We start from the raw sequence: 21,186 nt of genomic DNA, 5'->3' as shown, positions 1-21,186 counted from the left end.
CATAAACCTAAAGAGAGAAAAAAGAAAAAAAATGAAATGATCAGTTCCACAAAGCCACGTATTTCATATATCTACAGTATTGAGACCTAATATTTCCATGATTCTCTCAGTGAAATTAAAGTTGACTCAGAAAAAAATCAGTAATCTTAAATTGATAAGCCCTACATATTGGGTTTGTTAATATTTTAATTGCTGATATTTGAGTTTTAATGAACATCTAATCTGTCCTATTAACGTGAAGGTGTCTGATTTGTTTCTCGCTCTCAGCTGATTTTTTTATTTCTAATTCAAACAGAGGTTTTACACATGATCACACATATGTTACTTTGAACTTAGTTTAATGCAGTTTTGTTGAACAGATGAAGCAACTCACTGTGTTCAGTAGGACGCCTCACTTGAGGTACTAGAACCTCCATCACCTGATCTCAGCGGCTGTGAGGCACCTGGATCTTTTCCAGCTGTGAGGTCAGAAACACATCGTTAGTCCATCCTCCTCTGAACAGACACTTTCATTACAAACCACCAACACTGCAGGGAACAGTCCTGAAAACTCTCTTCAGCACAAAATGAACCCTATCTAATCTACAGAGGGTTTACTAGAGTCCTGCACTGGGTCAGGTTCCTGTGGGGAGACTCGTATCCACTGAAATAAATATGGGCAGAAGTGTAGACGAGGCCTGAGGGAACATTTGTGGACATTTTGAAGAAATTGAGTGACGTGATGTCCTCATGAAGCACGTTAGTATAAAAAGAAAACAGAATAGAAATAGAAGTTTTACTTACGAAGTGAAGTACATTGGGCTGAAATGAAAAGAAAATACAAATGATTTCAGTTATTACAGTTAAAACACAAACAGGATTGTGTCATGTTTTTCTCTCGTGGCGATTCTCCTCAAACGATCAACAACATTCTGTCACTTTTTGTTGTTTGTGTGCTGAACGCTGTGTGCAGAGCTTTTTATAAACAGTCTATGGTGCAGAGGGAAGTTAGACAACTTTCTGTGAACCCTGCAGCTCTTGAAACAGAAGTTGGTGTGTGAGGAACTGAAGTTTGTTTCATGAGGTTTGATCTGAACGAGCATTAATTAGAAAGACTCAAATCAAAACACCAGAAAAAAATTGGACAAAGCTTCTGTGTTGGTTTCTCACCTTTCTTCTTCCTGTACACGAAGAGTCCAATGACAGCAAGAACGACAGCGAGAGCCACTGCAGCGATGATGATGATGATGATGATGGTGGTGGTGGTCCAGTCAGTGGGCTTCTCTGTTGAGCAGAATAAAAAAACAAAGGATCACAACCTGAACAGATGAAGCAGGTTGGACGACAAGAATCTCCCTGAACCACAATCCTGTCCTGAGACACAACAAACCCACACAGACACTAAACCTGTGAGTTTGTCCTGCTGTTGGTTCTACTTTCAGTTTTCATCTGTACATAATGACTGTATCTGTGCTTCTTCACACTGGTTTGTCTTAAACTTTACGTCCAGTAACTAAATCATTTCATGGACTCATCTTCTACAACAGAGCAGCAGTCGAGTCTTAACAGTGACTTTAATGTTCACATGTTGAAATCAGAGACTAATGGAAATAAACACAGACGACACGTCTCCACTTCCTCCCACTTTCCAGAAATGAAGATAAAGTCATGTCGTCCATCTTTATTTAAAGTCACTGGTTGAACTGGTTGTAAACTGCCTGAAGACAAGAACCTAAATGTCTGTTGTTACTCGAGGTAAAGAACGAGAGATTTGTTTGTTTTTACTGCTTCATTAATTCTGTAGAATAAAAGTTTACATATCAAACATCCACCCTGATCCCAGTATGTCTGTGAAAGGCTCACATCTGACCAGTGATAAACCAGTCTGGCTCTAGTTGAGACCTGCAGAAACACTTCATGGAATAAAATCATACAAGTGAATTTAAATATTTATAAATGTGTAAATCTAATTGATCAATGATAATAATAATAGTAATAAAATCCTCAGACACTGTTGCAGACACATTAAAACTAAATTAATTTGTCAGGGAAGAAAACTTCTCATTCTACACATCAGCCAACATGACCTGCAGGACTGTGACTGTAGATGAAATGTGTGTTTCCCAGTGTCCTCACTGGTTCCAGTCTCACCTCTGTTGGACTGGACTGAGTCTTTGTCCAGTCTGGTGACGATGTCCTCCTTCACACCAGCGATCTGGAACACACACTCGTAGCTCCTCCAGTCTTCAGGGGAGATGGAGGAAACCTTCAGGTCAGCGCTCATCTGGAAGGTTCCATCATGGTTGGGGAGGACCTCTCCACGGTACACGTCCTCATGAAGCTCCTCCCCGTCTCTCCTCCAGAACAACACAGCACTGTCAGGGAAGAAACCTGTAGCGTGGCAGGTGACTGGAGAGGAGGGAGACTTCTGGAGGAGAGAAATCCTGGGAAGCTCTGGGGAGGATAAAGAAAGACAGTTTATGGGTTATTATAATGTATTGCAAACTAATTATGTCATTACTGTTCGAATCCATTTATGTTACATTAGTCATTTCTGTTAATATACGAGACAAGTGAACAAACTGTGAGATGTGAGTGAGAGACAGAGGCTGAAGTGATGCAGAGACACTGGGGAGGACGATATGACGTAAAAGTAATATCACAGTATTTATTAACAGGTTTTATATCACAGTATTTATGAAGTAAACTTCCTGTAGTGGACAGGTCCTGATCTCTTCTGATGAATGTTGGTATTTTGTGTTAAAGTGCAAAGTGAGTGCAGGTCGGTCGGGCAGTGAGGAGGGAGGACGCTCCGGCTGGGTCTCAATTCAGGGACGGCTTCCTTCAGAGGACCCGGTCTCATCCATTCATCAGTGATTCCAAGTGAACTGTGTCAGATGTAATGGAGTTCCAGAGGGGCGGTGCTATTATATCACATTCACAGTAACATGAGGTCACTGTGGCCTTGACCTTTGACCTCCAGGCACCAAAATTGAATCAATAACCATCAATCTTTGAGTTCATGTGAAAGTTTGTACCAAATCTGAATCTGATCTTATGATATCATCTTCAAAAAAACAGCAATAAACCACTGTGACTTTGACCTTTCGACCTTTGTCCACCAAAATGTATTCAGTTTATTGGTGAGTCAAAGTGAATGTTTGTGAAAGGATTCCTTGATGGCGTTACAGAGATATCACCTTCACAAAGCAAAAATGTCCCTGTGACCTTTCACCTTTCACCATTGACCTCCAAAATCAAATCACTTCATCCTTGACTCCAATTGAATATTTGGACCAAATTTTAGGACATTCCCTCAACGAGGAGGAGAGGGAGAAGGAGAGGGAGAGAGAGAGAGAGAGAGAGAGAGAGAGAGAGAGAGAGAGAGAGAGAGAGAGAGAGAGAGAGAGAGCGAGAGCGAGAGAGAGAGAGAGAGCAGGTGTTTGTGTATTTGCTCTCGTTCGCTGCCACAGAGAAAGAAAGAGGAACATTGAGTTGATGGAGGTTCTGTGATGTCACCTGTTCTCAGCAGAGAGCTCCTCCCGTGCACCAGGAACTTCTTCAGCCGGGTAGGACACTCCTTGAGGTAGAAGTTCTTAAGATATGCGAGTAGAGCTTTATCCTGATCCCACTTCAGTTTGGTGATGACACTCTGTTGTGTTGGAGCGATCCACGTCTCTGTCTCATGGTCCCATGATATGAAGTCTTCTCCATCATAACCATGCTGCTCAAAACCTTTAACTTCTTCAGTCTCATCGTCCCATTCACATCCGTACATCCTCTGGTAAATGTGAACACCTGAGAGAGAGACAGAGATCTGAGCTGTTATTAAACTCTAATATTAAAGAAATATCACAAAATATCTGAGATTTTTACTTGATAAAAAAAATTCTGATCATTTAAAAATCTATTGATCACATGGATCAATATTTTGGATCAGATATAATAAACGAAAATGTCTGTGTGTGTTAAAGTGTGAGAATATGATTATGTGTGTGTGTGTGTTAATGTGTGTGTGAATGTGTGTGTGTGTATGTGTGCATATGATTGTGTGAGTGATTGTGTGTATTGGTAAGTGTGAGAATGCGCATGTTTATGTGTGTTTGCATGTGTTTATGTGTGTGTGTGTAAATGTGATTTTGAGTGTGCGTGTGTGTTTATGTGTGCGAGTGAGAATGTGAGCATGTGCATGAATATGATTGTGTGAGTGCGTTTGTGTGAGTGTGATTGTGTGTTATTGTGTGTGTGCCTGTGAATGTGATTGTGTGTGCATGTTTTGGTGTGTTAGTGTAATTGTGTCTGTGAGAGAGTGTGTGTATGTTTGGTGTGTGGGTATGTGTGTGTGTATGTGATTGTGTATCTGTGTGTGCGTTTGTGGGAGTGTGCCTGTGAGTGTGTGTGTATGTTTATGTGTGTGAGTGTGTGTAAGAATGTGTGAGTGTGTGTGTGAGTGCATTTATGTGTGTGTGAGTATGACTATGTGTGTGTGTTTGTTTGTTGTGTTATTATTAGAGAGTGAAATGTAAACAAACCTCCAGTTTGGTTGAAGCGTTCCTTTACGATTTCGATGTTGTTTTTGAAGACCTGCTGTGTACCCAAACCAACCTGAGTCTGCCTCTCCCAGTACTTTGCATCATTTGCCTTTAACATCCAGTCCTGTTTGGGTTTTGATTTCTTTGTGTTGCTGTCATAGTGTTCGATCTGAACGTCATCAATCAAATCAACAGCCACAAACTCTGGAAGGTTTGGGACTTGAGACGACGCAGTTTCGAAAAACTTCAGAGAGTGAATCCCTGCAAGAAAAAGTTCAAGTCATGACTTTAGTTTTCAGACTGTTTTATAAATCACTCAGAGTCAAGAAGACATGAAGCACATTCAACACAACTTCAGCTGTTGTGAGGTAAACAAACACAAAAACACATTCATAGATAAAACATCTGCTCCAGAGTCCAGACTCTCTTTACTTTGAATATTCTGCTGAGTATTAAAAATGGATTCAATCTAACGACTCAAATGTTTAATATTAGAAAATAATATTTTCTACTGCAGAGTATTTCATGTGCAGTGAAACAACTTAAATTTTCAGTTACTCTTTGAAACTTTTATTCTTAAAGTCCTCAAATAGTTGGTTTCTGTCTCTTTATATATCAATATATATTCATCCATATAAACACATACACATTTATAATGGACCCAGTTAACAAAACAAACTGGGACATTGTTACAGGAAGGGCTTGACAATTTTTTAAATGTATAGACTCAGAAAACATTTGACAACAACAATATGACAACATGTTCATGAGGTTGTCAACAACATTTCTGATTCAGATCATTAACTGGAAATAATTCATCTGTGTGCTTGGCTCTGATTCCTAAGATGTTAAAGTCAAATACTTATGACAAAGACATGTAATTAAGACTTAATGTTTAAATGTTGAACATTAGCTTTATTATAAAAAACTATAAATCTAATAATGTGTCCAAACAGAACTTGAATTAAGAAAATAAACATGTGGTTTTTAATTAAAAAAATAATGTAATTATAAATGCACATCTTCTTAGTTTACTCTGTAATATAACACTTGGTGCATGTGTGCACACATAAAGACTGAAACCTTCATCTCTGTGACAGACTCACATCAAGCAGTCCGGCTTCAGTGCAGATGTTATCACATTAGAAAGTATTAACAGACATCTGTCAGTTATTCATCATGGAGGCAGCCTCGACCTGATTCTTTGTCTCCCTGCTTCTTTTCACTGACATCATTTACATTAGAGATGAACTTGTGTTTTGTGTTTGTAACAATGTGTGTTGATTGTGTTGGAGCAGGAGGACACATTGATAACAGATCATTAATTAGTAATATCTCATGTCAGTGACGTCACTCACGGTCTTTATCAGCCTACATGATGTTGAACATTGAACCAACAAAGCAGGAAGCTGTTTGTGCTCAGCTGGTTCCTGTTACTAATGAAACAGCGCCATCTACTGACTACAATAACAACCCAAAACATTTTTATAAACCAACATGAAACACGTCATGAATAACTAAGTCTGGAATAATAAAATTCGTTATTCGTACAATACAAGAAACGCTTTGTTTTATCGCTGAGTTTAAATGTTGCTTCTTGTTTCACTTGTTCTTGATTCATCGTGTAGCCTTTTCTTTTCTCACTTCAAATCGACCAAACACAATAAAGTAAAGTAGAAACGTGACTTTAACTCACGAGCCGTCGCGCTGTGTGCTCCCGCCAGTAGAAGCAGGGAAAGAACCGTGAACATGGTGAGCGGTGGTGTGTTCATCTGTACTGGTCTGCAGGTAGATGAGCTCCTGTCTCCACACAGAGAGACACGGACTGTGGAGATAAGAGACGGAACCAGGGACAAGAGGACAAACCGTGAGGCGGGGACATCCTCTGAGCCAATGGGAATTTAGGATCAGCCTCTACGTCACTTAAAACTGGGTGAAACTCATCCACTGAGGTTGTAGAAGGAGAAGTGAAAGTAACGAACTGCGTAGTGTTATAACTTCACACCCTGTAGTCGAATAATATATTTATACGTAGTGCAACACATTTGTAAGATAATGTGTTTATTGCATAATTGTATTTTTAGGATAGTATACTTGTAGGATAATGTATTAGTCAGATATTGTACATGTAGGATATTGTACTTGTATCAGGCACGTGCACAGATAGACCCCTAGTGATGCTCAAGCACTGGCCCTTTTGTCCTGGATGAGAAAAGTGCCCCTTCTGCTTGAGCCAAATTTTTTCTACAATCATCAATATTTAAGAATAAAAATTACTCTCTCTGTCATCAATTCCCCCCAAATGTGTTTTGATATCTGACGGGGCATTTATTTGAGCTCTTCAGCTGAAAACAACAAATAAACATACAAAAAACTCACAAAATCCGACAGACAGGCAGGCAGAGAATTTAAAGGCAGTTTTACTGTTCTACAAATTAGACAAGTTCACTAGTTTTGTTATATTTAAATTCGTTATTATTGAAATGAAAGGTAGGTCTTGAGTTGAGCTACATGACAGTCTGGTGAGGTATATTGTGGTATATTAGTAGTGTACTGCTGCTTATGCTTCAACTCTGTCAGAAAACAATAAAAATGTGTGTGCACTGTGTTGTCAACTTTATAGAGATTATGTAAGTCACTCTTTATTATTATGCACAATAAATTGATTTATCTCATTTACTAAATTTGCAACATAATGCCAAGAAAAGAGAGACTCCAAAAGCCGAAGGACAGGGAACTGCAGCAAGCAGCTCAGGGTAGCAGCTCTCTTTTATCTTGGATCAGGCCATCAACTAGTAAAACAGATGAGGGAGAATCAGTAACCCTACCTAGTACAGGAGAGCCATTATTTATTTATTTTCATTATTATTATTTTTATTTCATTAATAATTTGGTGATGGGTGCCCTTTTTTTTGGTTTGAGCACCTGCCCCCCAAAATGTCTGTGCACGTGCCTGACTTGTATGATAATGTATTTGTAGGGTAGTATATTTTTACACATACACAGATGAGCCCCATTGTTAAGACAGACAATTTAATAACACAAGATATTGAACGTGAACTCATATTTTACTTCTGTTTCACTCACAAGATAATTAATCAAACCGAAGCAGAAAGAGAACACAAGCATCAGATCAGACTCAGTTCTGTTGTGTTGCTGAAAACTGCTCAGACAAGAGAAATTTAACTCTTGTGTTGATGTTTGAACAGCTGATGTTGTGTTTCATTTCTGTTTCACTCTCGACTTTCTGTTCACCAAGCACTTTATAAAATGTCTCATCATTCGTGTTCCACTGAATCGATGTTAGCGACACTGAGGCTTGGTGGAGAAAGTCTCATCCCAAACTCGACCATAAGAGTTCACAGAGACAGTTCAACAGAGACACTGTGAGGCAGTGATGTCCACTCATTGAGAACCGGGGGCCCGTTTCACAAAGCAGGTTCAACAAACTCTGAGTTAAAACCTTAACTCTGGGTTGAGCAACTCTGAGCTGTCAAACTCTAAGTTTTCGGTTTCAGAACAGGTGATAACACTTAGTTCAATCAACTCAGAGTCAAGGTAACCCTGAGTGAAGCTTGTGCATGAGGATATAAAAAGCCTTCATCAATGGAACACAGATAACATGATTCACCATGGCAACAAGTGGTAAACAGCCTCGATCCTCCTACTTCTCCCCAGTGGAGTTGGAAATATTAATGACTGCGTATGCAGAAAGTGAGCATATATTTTTAAAAAGAAGCAATACTGTGGCAGCAGCAAAAGCGCGGGATCTTGCGTGGCAGGAAATTGCTGACCGAGTCAATGCGTCAGTATTAATTTGAGAAAAAAAAGAAATGTTTTGTCTTGAATGTTCCACTTATTCAACAATTATATTCCATATGTGTGTCTGTGAGCACAGGTGCAACCCAACAGGCACCAAACGGACTTGGCAGCAGCTAAAGATGAAATATAAAAATGTAGTTCAAACAGGTAAGGTATAATAAAGTACAAGCAATTGTGATGTTGTTTAGCCTGCCCTCATTAAACAGCATTTAGTGGCTACATTCAACATGTGATGGATATATTTAAGTAATTAGGGAAATCTGCAAAAAAAAGAGAAATCCCAACACTGCCAGTATTTAATATTGTCTCTATGAAAGCAACACCTAAATGCCTTTTATACATACAAGTCTCCAAAGTTGTGTTTTCTGTATGTATTTAAATTTGAACTCCATTATAGCCAACAGAAAAAAGGCTGAGGCCCGCAAAACAGGTGGCGGTCCACCACCACCACCTCTCACAGAGGCTGAAAAGATGGCCCTCAGTCAGAACAGTGGACGACCCATTGCTGAGGGCATCTCTGGGGGGAGTTCATCGGACCCACCCACGCCCCAGGTCACAGGGGCCTACATAAGAGGTAAGTTATTCAAATGAATGGCATGTACGTTAATCCTTTTTCTAGTGTTCGCTCAGTAATGGCCACCCATTCATCTTAGACACAACTTAGTTGGCACACTGACTTTTCTTGTAGCAGTAAGCTACAGTTCTTTGCAATTGGCTGCTTTTGCTTTCAGATATCAATCTATTTTAAGGTGACTCAGAGTTTGAAAAATTGTGTTTAAATTAGGTGGGGCACTTTTCTGGGTAATCATCAACTGTCTAATCTTCATTTTCTACCAGTTACTGATGGTGTAATCTGTCTCGTTGAGCCTTCTGCCATAACAGACCTCCATGCTGTTGTAAGTACTCTTAATATTCCACAGATTTTTCATAATTGGTAGAATATAACACACACATTCTGTTTCATTACAGGAGGATGATGAAGAAACCTTATCAGCTGCCACAGAGAGGGAAGATGCAGAGAGGCCTGCTGAAGTATACACCTTTTTTTTTTTAAATAACTTTGGCTCAGTTAATAGTGTTGTTCCACAATACAACTTGCAACTTCTTTCTCTCTAACAGAGCCATGCTGGAAATTACAATGGGGAAGAAGGTCCATCAACCTCCACAGCACAGCTTACCTCAGTAAGATGTTGTTCAGCATTGACCCACAACTTACAATGACACTAAATCGACATGGCACTGAAATTCAATGTCATTTATGTTCCTATAGCTCCCTGTGAAACAACTTTACAAGGTATATTTAGAATCTCAAATAAACAAATCACACCTAGAAATGGAGCACATAAGGCTGCAGATCACCAAAACAGAAAAGGAAATACAACTGCTGGACCATCAGTTAAAGGTGGGTGACGTGCCCACAGGTGGATGTTTTTTAATTGTTTCAACAACAAAGGATTAACAACTGTACAAAATTTGTCCTTCTAGGAAATAAAGAAGACCTCATAAAATGAGATGCATATTGTCGTTCTTGAACATTGGGGAGGTGATGGGTCAGTTAGAAATGATTGACACATATCATGTCTCTAACAGCTCTTCCATCTCGTGTATCAGCAGGGGGGGTATGATTAATACCTGGATCACAGGGGGAAAGAGTAGGACATTGTTCTCCTCTAATAGTGGCAATGTTGTGGAGAACCACACATGCCACTATAATGTCACAAGCTCTCTCTGGGGTGACCCTGAGCCTACGAAGGCACTGGAACCGGGCCTTGAGTATCCCGATGGTCATCTCCACTCTGGCTCGTGTCCTGCAGTGAGCCAAGTTGTAGTGTCGCTGTGGGCCAGGCTCAGGGTCAGGGTAAGGGGTCAGCAGATAGCGCTGGCAGGGGTACCCTCTGTCTCCGAGTAGGTAACCATCGAACTCTACTATGATAATACAAGATACAGTTTGTTTCAGTTGCAATAGGAGGAAACAAAATATTTGATCATAGGATATAACTATATACTGTATATAAATTATATATATAAACTCACCACCGGCAAATCTGGCACTCAGTGTCGACTCTCGAAACATTCGTGAGTCATGCACAGACCCAGGCCACTTCGCTTCCACATTGTTAATCATGTGGGCTCCATCACATATGATCTTCACAGTGGAGAACAGTAATTAGCTGTATGGTGTAGTGTATTTAATTTGGAATGTTAAAGGCTACTATTTAGGCCTACCTGCACATTAATGCTGTGGACAGATTTCCTATTCACATAATCTCCTTCATTTATTGAAGGAGCGATGATAGGAATGTGAGTGCCATCTATGCAGCCAATCACACCTGGAAACCCTAAAATATATCAAATTGACTGATTAGTGCTTCAAGTCTCAAAGCTTTATGACATAAATGAATTACTGCTTAGACTGATACCTGCAATTCTGTGGAACTCTTCTTTGAGAAGTCTGGTGGGTCTGTGACTTGGGAACACTACAAACGTGCATAGTAGCCGTTTCAGTGCAAGTGTCACATTTCGGACAGCCCGACAGACAGTTGCCTTGGACACATGCTCTGCATCACCGACGTTATACAAAAAACTGCCGTTGGCAAAAAAACGAAGTGCAATACAAAGAATTTGCTCGGAACTGAGAGCATGTCCACGATGCGTCATGTGAGCGATGTGAGGGCTGAGAATATCGTTTATATAAATTATAGATGATGCAGAGAAACGGAAACGCTCAAACAGATACTCATCAGGGAATGATAAAACATCCAATCGGGGTCTAATAATCCTCTCCCGGTGGAGATGTCTGCGGAGTATCTGCGCCTCGACATCAACTGGCTCTTCAATAAAAGGACACGCCATGTCTGCCACTGCCTTCAGTCTGCAGGCTTCAACTTAAGAGCAGGAGAAACTCGGGGTTAGTTGAAGAAAACCTGCCAGCGAGCAGGTTAGGTTCACGGAGTATGTTGCCAGGGTAACTGACTCAGAGTAAAGCTGAACTGGCTTTGTGAAACTGAAAAACCAGAGTTTCCCTCATCTCAGGGTTAACTAACTCAGAGTTTTCACTAAACCTGCTTTGTGAAACGGGCCCCTGGGCTCTGTCCCACTGTGAAGGTCCCAACACACACCTGAGGGCTCGTGTCTTAGAGGAGCAAAGAAATGTTTTATATGTACAGTATATTATATTATATTTTTGTTCTGGTTAAGGTTTTACTGAAGGTTAAGTACGTCTCCAGAAAATCAATGTAAGTTCATATAATGTCCTCTGAAATCATGGAGGAGGACAGTGTTTATGTGTGTTTGTGTGTTTGTTTGAGTTAGATCTCTTGTTCAGTTCTCAGTCACAGTGCCACAGCGCCCCCACCAGGCACAAACAGCACACCCCTGTTTCTGGTAAATCACGTGACTGTTCGCTTTTCTTTGGTGATATGACACTGAGTCTTGATGCTTGATCTGAGGGCGGATCACTGTGATGGTTTCATTTGTCTCTTTCAGGAGACTGAGGCTTCTTGTCCTCCTCGTTTGTCCACATTCTGCACAAACACAATCAAAGGTAAACAGTGATCAAACTTGTTACACCCACCCACACACACACACACACACACACTAACACACACAAATTACAAATAAACTGTGAACATTCACTGAAAAATGACAGGACACTGCATCGTATTAAGGAAAATATATGATGCAATAATCTCATACAAATTATTTGCATGTTAAAAGTATATGTGAACATGGGCTGTGAACCTTTTGATGGTGACTCATTACACCAGATGAGACCAAAATCTTATTCAAGAACAACTTGTGTTTGTGTTTCTCCTGACCTTGTGTGACCTCTGTCCAGATTCTCCTCCAGGAAACCTGCAAAGAATTAATAATAATAATGATAATATTGTTTTTAAGGGGGGGGGGGGGGGGGGGACATCAAAAGAAAACATAAATTCACATTTATTAGTATTAATTAAGTAATTTATCCATAAATTTGTATTTAGATTAATTCATTAATCTTATCAATTTAGAGCAAACAGTTAAACTAAACATGTGCTTGGAATAGTATATGTTTTGATGGCAACTTCTAGTAGGGTTGATTTTTTCTTTTTGGTTTCTCCTCAGTTGTATTACATTAGAGAGGTTGTTTTCGTCTGCATTGGTTTGTTTGTGTGGCATTGGTTTGTTTGTGTGTTTGTTTGTGTGTTTGCAAGATTAGACAAAAACTTAACATCAAACTTTGTGAAGAGGTGGGACACCATTTTGTGCAAATAAAACAGTGCAAAATTTGTACATTGTACACAAATAAAATAAATGCTTCATGTAGATTCATGACTAAAATATATGGAACATTATTATTATAACTATTGTGACGGGAATTTCAAAAAATCTGTAACCTTTATGGTCTATGGACCCTAGACCAGTATTATGAGATAATGTGACTTCCGTTGTCCTTTTCAGAATAAAAAGGCGTAGTGAACGTACACCATCTTGTACAGTTTTGTACAGGATTAGATTAAAACCTGAACTCAGAATATACTTGAATCATTATAGAAAGGCTTTTCTAAACATGTTAATATTTACTTATTAAATGTGAGTTGAGATTTAAACTATTTTCGTTGTATTTTAGATTAATCTATAGCTTTATACACGTCTTTGAAATGTAAAGCCTTGAGTCTAAATTTCATTTAATCAATGACATTTTATTCTAACCTTCTCATGCAATCATAAAATATTGTTAAAGCTGTTTTTAAAGAGATAAAGAACCATATCTAATTGTATCAATGGTTCTTAATGCTCCTAAATCATCCAATGAGTGTCGACATTACTCAGCCTCATCCAATCAGAGGAGACGATGCTGGGCGGACTTTAGCGGGTACATTTTCGACCTGGAATCTCCAGCGAAGTTGAGGAGCGTTGTTTTTGTTTTTTAAACTCAAAGTCTGCGGGATTCAAATCAGGATATTCTCGAGTCTCCCGCGTCGTTGGTTTTATTCGTTATGTGAATTCACAGAAAACGCAGCATGTGGACTTTTCTTCCGGTTCGTTCTTTCCTCACTTAGCGAAGTCCCAGCGCGATGCTAACGCTAGCTAACCGCCGTGAGCCAGTGTTGTGACGATGCGTCGGGAAGGAGCTTCTTCCTCCTTTGTCGTCCCGTCAAACTCAAGCCCGTGAACAAGAGGTCCGTGTGTGTGTGAGTATGTCTCCGGCCGTGTCAGGGAGAACATCCCCTCATCTTTTTCCCGCTTTCCGTCTGTCCCGCTCCGCGCTGTCACCGACCCCTTCACTGTGTGTTGCCCATGTTCGCACACAGCGTCGTGGGGCTCGGGAGGAACCAGAGCACCGTGGCTCCGTGTTTCTGTGTGAGGACTGTTCTGTTGCACGTTGGGCCTGTTAACTGACACAATAGGGACCATGTCCAATCACCATGGTGTCTTTAAATGTGCTGGTTGTTTCTGGTCAGGAGCTCAAACCCCCTCAAATAGTCCCAGAGCTTCCACAAGAGACAAAGAATACCCACAAGTCTTCAGCTCGTGGAAGCTTGAGCCAGAATATCTTGGGTAATTGTGTCTGAGAAACATCTCCAAATGATAAATAAGTCAAAATAAATGTTGTAGTTTACTGTCAGTATATTTAAAACATTTCTAAACCACTACAGGGAAATTTGGATATAATGTACATACATTGTATCCAACTTTCATATTAATAATTTGGTTTAATTTGAATCTATTGCCTTTTATTACATGTTTTATTCTTTCGTCCCATTCCACACCCAAAATGTACGAGTTCTTGCCTGGCCCAGACCACATCCTTCCAAGTCTAATTATAATCCATCAAGTAGTTTTTGTGTGATCTTGCTTTCATACAAGTCCCCAAACAATGGTGAAAAAAACCTTTTTGACACCAGGAACAAGTATTTGATTATGATAATAGTTGCTGATTAATCTTGATGAATAGATCAATGGACTTATTTTTGCTGCTTTGTTTAGTTTTGTTGAAATGTGAGTGCTGAAAAAGTAATTTTGTTCTTTGTGTGTTACTGTTATTAATCTATCATAACAGAAGCTGTCATATTTCCTGTCTGATCTAAATGTTCCAGCTGTCTGTTGCTTCTATGACATCCTGCAGTATCGTTTTCCTTGATCAACATTCTCCTGTTTGTATTTCCTGAAAGCAGAAATAACGAGTGTGTTGGATGGCGGTGGCTCCCGCCTCAATGGCGGATAAGATCATAGTCCTTGACGATGATGAAGAGGAGAGTGCTCAACCCTCCTTTGCTGCTTCCACCTCGTCCACGGAGCATCAAGCCAAACATGTCTCGCCACTCAGAGCTCAGCAGCCTCCCCCCACCCACATTACCCAGTCACCCTTTGCCACCACGAAGAAGCAGAGCCATGTCCTGCAAGCAGAGAATGAGAGACTGTTCACTGAGGTGAGCTCTTATTAAAGAAACAATTGATTCAAGTACTCACTGTCTTTTTTTACTTTTCTACAATTCAACTCTAGCACTCAATCAAAGATGAATGCTTAAATATTGGTGGTGGTGGTTTTCTCATTTCTTTTTGGTAGAGGTCAGTAACATTGCATGAATAGAAATTTATATAAAATGTACAGTTACACTAAAGATGTTTCAGACATGTACTTATGAAGAACACAGCAGAAGAATGTCAGAGTCAGGCGCGTTCACAAAAGGAAAAAAATTCATTCTCTTTCTAAGTTGGCATCTTCGTCAGCATCTTCTACCTGCACGACTTCTTTCTTTCATCCTGGGATATTTGTATTATTCCATTTTCCCGTCTGTCATGTGTTACCAATGTCATCAACATGGTCACTGTCAAACTCTTTTCAACTGTCTGTTTTCTTCTCTGCTTCCCTCCAGTTTGTGGAGCACTGCTCAACTCTCACCCAGGACTGTCCCGAGGTCTTGAGCTACCTACAAACCAAACATGCCAAAGCCCCCCCTGTCTTTCTGTCATCCGTGGAGTTCAGGAACACGTTGGGGAGATGTTTGACTCGCGCTCAGGCCCACCGCTCTAAGACCTTTGTCTACATCAATGAACTGTGCACCGTACTCAGGCAGCATACTGCCAAGAAGAGGCAGATCCTCACCAAGGTTGAGTCTGGGTCTTCTACCTCAACGTCAAGTTTTCTCCAGTCTACCTCTGTTATGCTTCAAGGTAAAGACAAGACTAAAGTTAAGCTGGAGGAGGACGGTGGGAAACCCTCAGCGGAAGATGAGCAGCCTTCCACCTCAGGGCTGCAGGAGGACCACACATCAGAGGAACAAGCAACGGAGAAAAAGGCAAAGAGGGCCTCCAGGAAACAAGTGAGTATAGCCTAGTTTTGCTCTTGGCTTATAATGACCTGTAAATCATTCAGCTGATGATTATTGTAATTAAAAGTGATATTTGTTTCTTATTTGTAATGAAGACTAGAGAATTAAATCAGATGCAGCCTGTCTAGAGGAACAAATCTGACTCTGTGTGTCTGTTCTTATTTCCTGTCAGATAGCGTACCTGGAGAACCTGCTGAAGGTGTACAACGACGAGATCAGCCGCCTGCAGCAGTCCGAACTGAGTTTAGACGACCTTGGAGCCGAGGACTCCTTATACATCCAGGAGCACAAGCTGAAACGCAAGGTTAGGTTGGGGGTTTGATGGAGAGTCAACTCAACATGCTTCAGTACATTAAAGCGATATGAGTTCACCAGGTTTGGCGGCTGCTTCTCAGACCTCTTTGTCGTCTTCTTCTCAGACCTCTTTGTCGTCTTCTTCTCCAGATGATTTAAATCTATCTTTGTTCTTTGTCGTTTCTTCTCCAGATGATTAAAATCTATGAAAAGCTGTGTGAACTCAAAGGCTGCAACACGCTAACGGGCCGGGTCATTGAGCAGAGGCTCCCTTACAATAGCACTCGTCATCCTGAGATCAACAAAAGGGTAAGATGGCATGTTGTGGCTTAAAACCATTTTATAAGTGTAAAGTAAGCGAAAAGGGCAGAGGATCCTGACACCATCAGCTCCATTCTCCTTAAGTCCTATGCAGACCAGTGGTGCAGGACTGTGGAGCAAGTGCTCAGTGTTACCCAGACTGTACCACAGCTGTAGAAAATCTCACCTTCAAATGGAACTACTGTATTTAATGTGGGTGAGTGACATGCTACTAATATCCTACGTCCCTTCCTTCAGATCGAGCGCTACATTAACAGTCAGGAGGCCAAGAGGAACCCTCCAGATTACCAAGACATCCTCCAGCAGGTGTTACGTGCCAACGAACGCTACAAGCTGTGCCTGAGCCGAAAAGTTCTGAACCAGATTGCCCTGGACGCCTTCAGAGAGACTGGGAGCCGCATACAGGAGAGACGTCACCTGGACCTGGTCTACAACTTCGGCTCCCATCTCACCGACAACTACAAACCCGGTAAGGCTCCTGTATCTCAGAGTACCTTTTAATCAAATTCATTAATAAACATTTACATTTTAGTGCTTTTAAAATGTTTCATTCCTTCTCTTTTCTGTCTTTTGTTGTTATCTAACTCTAATTTATTGACCTGTTTTTTCTTTCTTTCTCATACCTGTCCATCTGGTCCGTCTGCTGTTCGCTTGTTCTTGTCTCTTCTCTTTTCTCAATCACCCTCCGAAGCCTCAGACCCGGCTCTTTCGAACCCCTCACTGCAGAAAAAGCTGCGATCCAACAGAGAACTGGCGCTCTCCAGCCTGGAGAAGGTTATCAACAAGTTCGCCGTCAAACAAGATGACACCGAGGAGCAGGAGAGGAACAAACGACAGGAGAAAGAGGTTTGGCTTCATCATGAAAAGAAGGGGAGCAGATTTGTCTTTTTATTGGGACTGCAGCAGTGAGTCTTTAAAAACACAAAATGCTTGCGACTGAGGGAGTTAGTGAGTAAGAGACTTGCACCATTACTGAGCCTATCGGGTGGTGGACTTCTTTGCCCAGTTAATAGTTACACGATGAGGGAGTGTGACTCGTTTCTGTTGGCTGCTCCAATGAACCGGTTTTTTTCACAGTTTAAATGAAACACATTCATTTCTGTGAGGGAAGAGGAACTGAGCCTGTTAACTTTGAGGTGCACCATCTCTCCCCCTGGTCCCAGACTTGTAATGGTGACGACTACGTCTCCTACTGTAACTGTCTGTTTTTGCCTTTTTATTATTTATTAATTATATTATAAACTCAAAAAGAAGTTTTTTTTTAAATGGGTTCAAGTTAACTTCAATAAAAATGAAATAAAATTACATTTCTTGTCAATACAATTAAATGAAAGCAACATTTTGCCCATCAGTAAAAAGTCATAAAGTAGAACACATTCAATATAGACTGGTACTTTATTCTATTTTTCCTCCTTCCTGTACCTCTACTCATCATCTGGTCCTGTTGACTCTCCTCTCCCACATCTTGTTTTCAGGAAAACTCAGAAAAGGGAGGAGAAAGTAAAGAGGTGAACGGAGTCGCAGAGGAGGAAGAAGAACCGGAGGAGGATGATGAAGAAGAAGACGACTCATCAGACCCAGACATAGAGAAGGAGATCCAGGCCAGCACTCAGCAGGATGGACCTGGTTAGAGTGAACTTATTAATTCACTTTCCTTTTTAAAAACTTTTAATTTCAAAAGATTTTAGCCGGTCAGGAGCTTCCACAGACTTTAGACTTTTAAACTTTGCAGAACATTTCTCATTAACACCAGAAGAAAGAAACACTGATAAAGCATCATATGTCTCCTTTACAGTTTGATGATAAAATGACTGTTAGCAGAACAAGATGACGGGGACAGGGTGTAACAATTGAATTGCTTAACTTTTCTTATATCCATAGAGGATGATGAGAATGAGGACGACAACAGCAATGAGGCAGAGCCAGCAGGAGATGACGCCCAGAAGGAGGATCAGACAGATGAGCTGTCGAGAAGCGTTAAGGATGAGGCAGAGGAGCCAGTCACAAGAGGACTCAGTCCTCTATCTGATGACAGCAAATCCCAGATCTCCCTGTCTGATATCCCCTCACCTAGAGACAGCCCGAGCCAATCAGAGCCCATGCAGACTGATGAGCAGCAGCCATTGTCTAATGGTAAACTTGCAGGACTAAAGGAGCAGGTGGATTCCTCCAATCATGTCTCGGTTGTGCTGGTAAGCACCAGTAAAGTCACTGCAGACATCTCCCTGGCAGCAGCCAATGGGGATTCTTCGCCCCCGTCACCAGCAGCGATCTCAGAAAAATCGACCACGATGATCTCCAACGGCACGTCGCCACCCCCCACCCCCCGAGCTACGAGGAGTCAGAAGAGGAAGAGGGAGGAAGTAACATCTGAGAACTCCATAAATGCAAAGCACAGGATCATCCAGGACAGGTACTGTCATGTATTACACATTGTGATGGTTGCAGCAACATTGTCATGCAAAAGTAAAGCCAAAGCGTCTCCATCGCCATCTGGTGGATGGCTGCAGTATAGGTCATAAACTACCTACTTTTTTAGCTGGGATGGGACATGGACTGAAAATGTCAAAATAGACATCAGATCAATCTCTTTTCCAAAGATGGTGTATTTCACTTTAGGTAGTTCTCATATATGATGAAACATGTTTGACAGCTGAGACTGACTGAAGGGTGGTTGAGTGCCTGTAGCGACGGGACCTCGCTTCAGCAACTCCGTCCCTGATCACTACTGGACAGATCGTGCCTTCAAATGATGTTATATCGGCACAAGATGGCGATGTTCGTAGTCGTGATATTTTAACTTCACCTCTGGGTAGTAGGAGGAAGTGGAGATGCGTCGTCCATCTTAATTTATAGTCTATAGTTTACATGTTTCCCGGGGATGGAAGGCACATCTCAAGGAGCCTTGGATATTGGACGTCTAGTCTGTGTTTGAAGTAATCTGTCTTCACATGCAGCCTCTGAAGGATGTACCCCCTGAATTCAGACACAGATATTGTACAAACTGAAATACACGAGTTAACACACTGTAATCGTTTATTATATATTATAAATTCAGGATGTTTTTCTTTAATTCTGGATGTTTTTTAGACTTTGTCAGTCACCAAAATCTACAATTTTACAAACAGATTTTTACCTGCACAGTAAACTTTCTACATCCTCCCCTCCTCCTCTCAGTGAGGTAGACATCCCTCTGGATATGGGTGTTATTAGCTGCAATTCTCCACCTGCCATCCGAGCAGACACTCCACCCCAGGACCTTGTCAGCAGCTCCCAGTCGACGCCGCCTCCCAAGGAAAACAAGGTGTGATAAATACTGCACTAGTGGCCTGGTTAACCTAAACAATTTTACTCCTGTGATTTGGTCTGTGAGAGGTGCTATATTGAATAAACTAGAAATGTTTGTGTTTCCAGGTCAATGTGGCGACCCAGTGTGACCCAGATGAGATCATTGTCCTATCCGACTCAGAATGACCTTTCACCTTTGACCCCTCACTTGTCCTGCAGAGATTCTTCAACCTCTGGCTCGATCCTGGGAGCCATCCCCTTAAAGCTCCCGTTGCTGATATGAATCCAAACAACGGAAGACAGGGAAAACTGAAGTTAGTACCTTGTGTCAACAGACTACCAAACAAAAGCCAAGGCACGTTTTTTGTAAACAACTTTAATAAAATAATTGTGAGCTAACATTTACAGGAAAGAGCGTGAACAGGATGGTTTTTTGTTTGGGGGGGGGGTCAGTCCTGGGAGGCCTCATCTTCCCACATGATCTTCAGAGAATACATCTTATTTTTCTCAGAGCAGAGAAACGCCGGCTGAGTTCGACCTCGGCTGTTTTATCTCACTTTTGTTTTTTCTACAGACACTTCTGAATGGTTTAGCAGATTTTAGCTGTTTCCTGCCCGTCAGTGCGACACTACTGACACTCCTGTGGTTCTGTTTGGCAGCATCACTGAAATTACTGTTATTGACATGAATGCTGAACTTTACGGAGCATTCATTGGGTAAGAATCCAGTGCCTGAAAACATGAACTGTACAGTCGGACATGCGGCCGGGACGGGGAGTTCTTGTTTTCTCAGAGACTCGACTGGTGGCGGTGACCGCAGCTCCCTGCCGGTTTGTTTACATTTTTATATTTCAGTGGCGTCTTCATAAAGCCGAGGGAGGGTCTGTATGAGAGGAAATGATTTGACTTGCTGTTGATATTGATGTGTTTTGAGTGGTTGAGCTGTGTGGTGGTTTGCACTGATGTTGGCAGTAGTGATGATGAGAGATCTCCCCTTCACTCATATCTCTATTTTTTGGTTTAATATTAAGTAACCTTCTTAATTCAGACCTGTGGCTGCTGCATCATCACTGAATCGTTTCCTAGTCCAAGTGAATAATTTATATTTTTGTTACTGTGAACAAATCTCACAAAAAGACCAAAACTATTCATGAATTATGACTGAACTTTGTATCTGAAGTCTGATAAATCTCTGTGCTATAGAGCCATTATCGTCCAAAAATATACACATAACACACATTTGGACTCAGTCCGACACAAACCGTCCTGATGCCAGAAATGCACATTCATCCGCCACTGAAAATAGTCCCAAGCAAATGCATATTTGACCCCTTTTAAAGTAATGTTTGCTGAAGGCGACTTTTTTCTTGTTTTTAAATTATCAATTTGTGACCCATTTTTTTAATGTTTGCTTTCAGGAGGAACTAGAATGTAAATCAGCAGAGCACAAACCTCCCCCGAGGTCCAACAGTTCTCTCATGAAACCACATTTAAATTCACCAGATTTTGTTGCACCCAGTCTTTTCTTTTTTCTTCCTATCAAGACCTATAAATTATTCTTGGGGCAATCAATCAATCTTGGTCCATGTATCATCCTTCTATCAAGTTCGGTGGAATCAGTTTCGTAGTTTT

General features: G+C 41.1%; 4 protein-coding genes across 7 annotated transcripts; 2 read left to right on the top strand and 2 right to left on the bottom strand.

The window, feature by feature from the left end:
* Positions 1–343: 343 nt before the first annotated feature.
* Positions 344–6,368, bottom strand: LOC128461417 (major histocompatibility complex class I-related gene protein). The gene is made up of 7 exons (XM_053446342.1): positions 6,208–6,368; positions 4,512–4,772; positions 3,499–3,777; positions 2,131–2,433; positions 1,150–1,263; positions 784–801; positions 344–458 (listed from the first exon to the last, which is right to left on the bottom strand). The coding sequence occupies exons 1-7, from the start codon at positions 6,281–6,283 to the stop codon at positions 379–381; spliced, it is 1,131 nt and encodes a 376-aa protein (XP_053302317.1). The 5' UTR covers positions 6,284–6,368; the 3' UTR covers positions 344–378.
* Positions 6,369–7,938: 1,570 nt separating this feature from the next.
* On the top strand, positions 7,939–9,844 carry LOC128461395 (uncharacterized). Of its 3 annotated transcripts, XM_053446315.1 has the most exons (8): positions 7,939–8,316; positions 8,410–8,480; positions 8,731–8,907; positions 9,171–9,229; positions 9,303–9,365; positions 9,453–9,515; positions 9,604–9,735; positions 9,819–9,844. In XM_053446315.1, the coding sequence occupies exons 1-8, from the start codon at positions 8,144–8,146 to the stop codon at positions 9,837–9,839; spliced, it is 759 nt and encodes a 252-aa protein (XP_053302290.1). In that variant the 5' UTR covers positions 7,939–8,143; the 3' UTR covers positions 9,840–9,844. The 3 variants fall into 3 exon arrangements, with proteins under 3 accessions (XP_053302290.1, XP_053302291.1, XP_053302289.1); XM_053446316.1 differs by having other exon boundaries at positions 7,939–8,156; positions 9,604–9,844; XM_053446314.1 differs by having other exon boundaries at positions 9,604–9,844.
* On the bottom strand, positions 9,730–11,409 carry LOC128461389 (putative nuclease HARBI1). The gene is made up of 4 exons (XM_053446306.1): positions 10,754–11,409; positions 10,560–10,672; positions 10,368–10,479; positions 9,730–10,259 (listed from the first exon to the last, which is right to left on the bottom strand). Exons 1-4 carry the CDS (start codon positions 11,184–11,186, stop codon positions 9,889–9,891), a joined length of 1,029 nt encoding a protein of 342 aa, XP_053302281.1. The 5' UTR covers positions 11,187–11,409; the 3' UTR covers positions 9,730–9,888.
* A 1,756-nt stretch (positions 11,410–13,165) lies between these two features.
* daxx (death-domain associated protein) lies at positions 13,166–19,967 on the top strand. 2 transcript variants are annotated; one of them, XM_053446246.1, is made up of 11 exons: positions 13,166–13,498; positions 14,495–14,749; positions 15,197–15,643; positions 15,825–15,956; positions 16,139–16,255; positions 16,505–16,736; positions 16,959–17,113; positions 17,743–17,893; positions 18,149–18,680; positions 19,445–19,571; positions 19,682–19,967. In XM_053446246.1, the coding sequence occupies exons 2-11, from the start codon at positions 14,513–14,515 to the stop codon at positions 19,739–19,741; spliced, it is 2,190 nt and encodes a 729-aa protein (XP_053302221.1). In that variant the 5' UTR covers positions 13,166–13,498; positions 14,495–14,512; the 3' UTR covers positions 19,742–19,967. The 2 variants fall into 2 exon arrangements, with proteins under 2 accessions (XP_053302221.1, XP_053302220.1); XM_053446245.1 differs by having other exon boundaries at positions 13,166–13,510.
* Positions 19,968–21,186: the final 1,219 nt, after the last annotated feature.

The sequence above is a fragment of the Pleuronectes platessa genome, chromosome 18 (genome assembly GCF_947347685.1).
Source record: "Pleuronectes platessa chromosome 18, fPlePla1.1, whole genome shotgun sequence".
Classification (NCBI taxonomy): domain Eukaryota; kingdom Metazoa; phylum Chordata; class Actinopteri; order Pleuronectiformes; family Pleuronectidae; genus Pleuronectes; species Pleuronectes platessa.
The sequence above is the reverse complement of the archived record's forward strand: the minus strand, read 5'-3'. Positions and strand labels throughout refer to the sequence as shown.

What these genes read in the sequence shown, in the direction of transcription:
- LOC128461417 (XM_053446342.1), bottom strand. Translation starts at nt 6,283, where the DNA reads ATGAACACACCACCGCTCACCATGTTCACGGTTCTTTCCCTGCTTCTA. An exon ending in ACGCTTCAACCAAACTGGAG is followed by an intron (nt 3,778 to 4,511) that starts GTTTGTTTACAT and finishes TCTCTCTCTCAG; the next exon opens with GTGTTCACATTTACCAGAGG. An exon ending in GAGCTCTCTGCTGAGAACAG is followed by an intron (nt 2,434 to 3,498) that starts GTGACATCACAG and finishes TATCCTCCCCAG; the next exon opens with AGCTTCCCAGGATTTCTCTC.
- LOC128461395 (XM_053446314.1), top strand. Translation starts at nt 8,144, where the DNA reads ATGGCAACAAGTGGTAAACAGCCTCGATCCTCCTACTTCTCCCCAGTG. An exon ending in CACAGGGGCCTACATAAGAG is followed by an intron (nt 8,908 to 9,170) that starts GTAAGTTATTCA and finishes ATTTTCTACCAG; the next exon opens with TTACTGATGGTGTAATCTGT. An exon ending in CCACAGCACAGCTTACCTCA is followed by an intron (nt 9,516 to 9,603) that starts GTAAGATGTTGT and finishes ATGTTCCTATAG; the next exon opens with CTCCCTGTGAAACAACTTTA.
- LOC128461389 (XM_053446306.1), bottom strand. Translation starts at nt 11,186, where the DNA reads ATGGCGTGTCCTTTTATTGAAGAGCCAGTTGATGTCGAGGCGCAGATA. An exon ending in TCCACAGCATTAATGTGCAG is followed by an intron (nt 10,480 to 10,559) that starts GTAGGCCTAAAT and finishes TCCACTGTGAAG; the next exon opens with ATCATATGTGATGGAGCCCA. An exon ending in GAGTGCCAGATTTGCCGGTG is followed by an intron (nt 10,260 to 10,367) that starts GTGAGTTTATAT and finishes GTATTATCATAG; the next exon opens with TAGAGTTCGATGGTTACCTA.
- daxx (XM_053446246.1), top strand. Translation starts at nt 14,513, where the DNA reads ATGGCGGTGGCTCCCGCCTCAATGGCGGATAAGATCATAGTCCTTGAC. An exon ending in ACAAACGACAGGAGAAAGAG is followed by an intron (nt 17,114 to 17,742) that starts GTTTGGCTTCAT and finishes TCTTGTTTTCAG; the next exon opens with GAAAACTCAGAAAAGGGAGG. An exon ending in CACAGGATCATCCAGGACAG is followed by an intron (nt 18,681 to 19,444) that starts GTACTGTCATGT and finishes TCCTCCTCTCAG; the next exon opens with TGAGGTAGACATCCCTCTGG.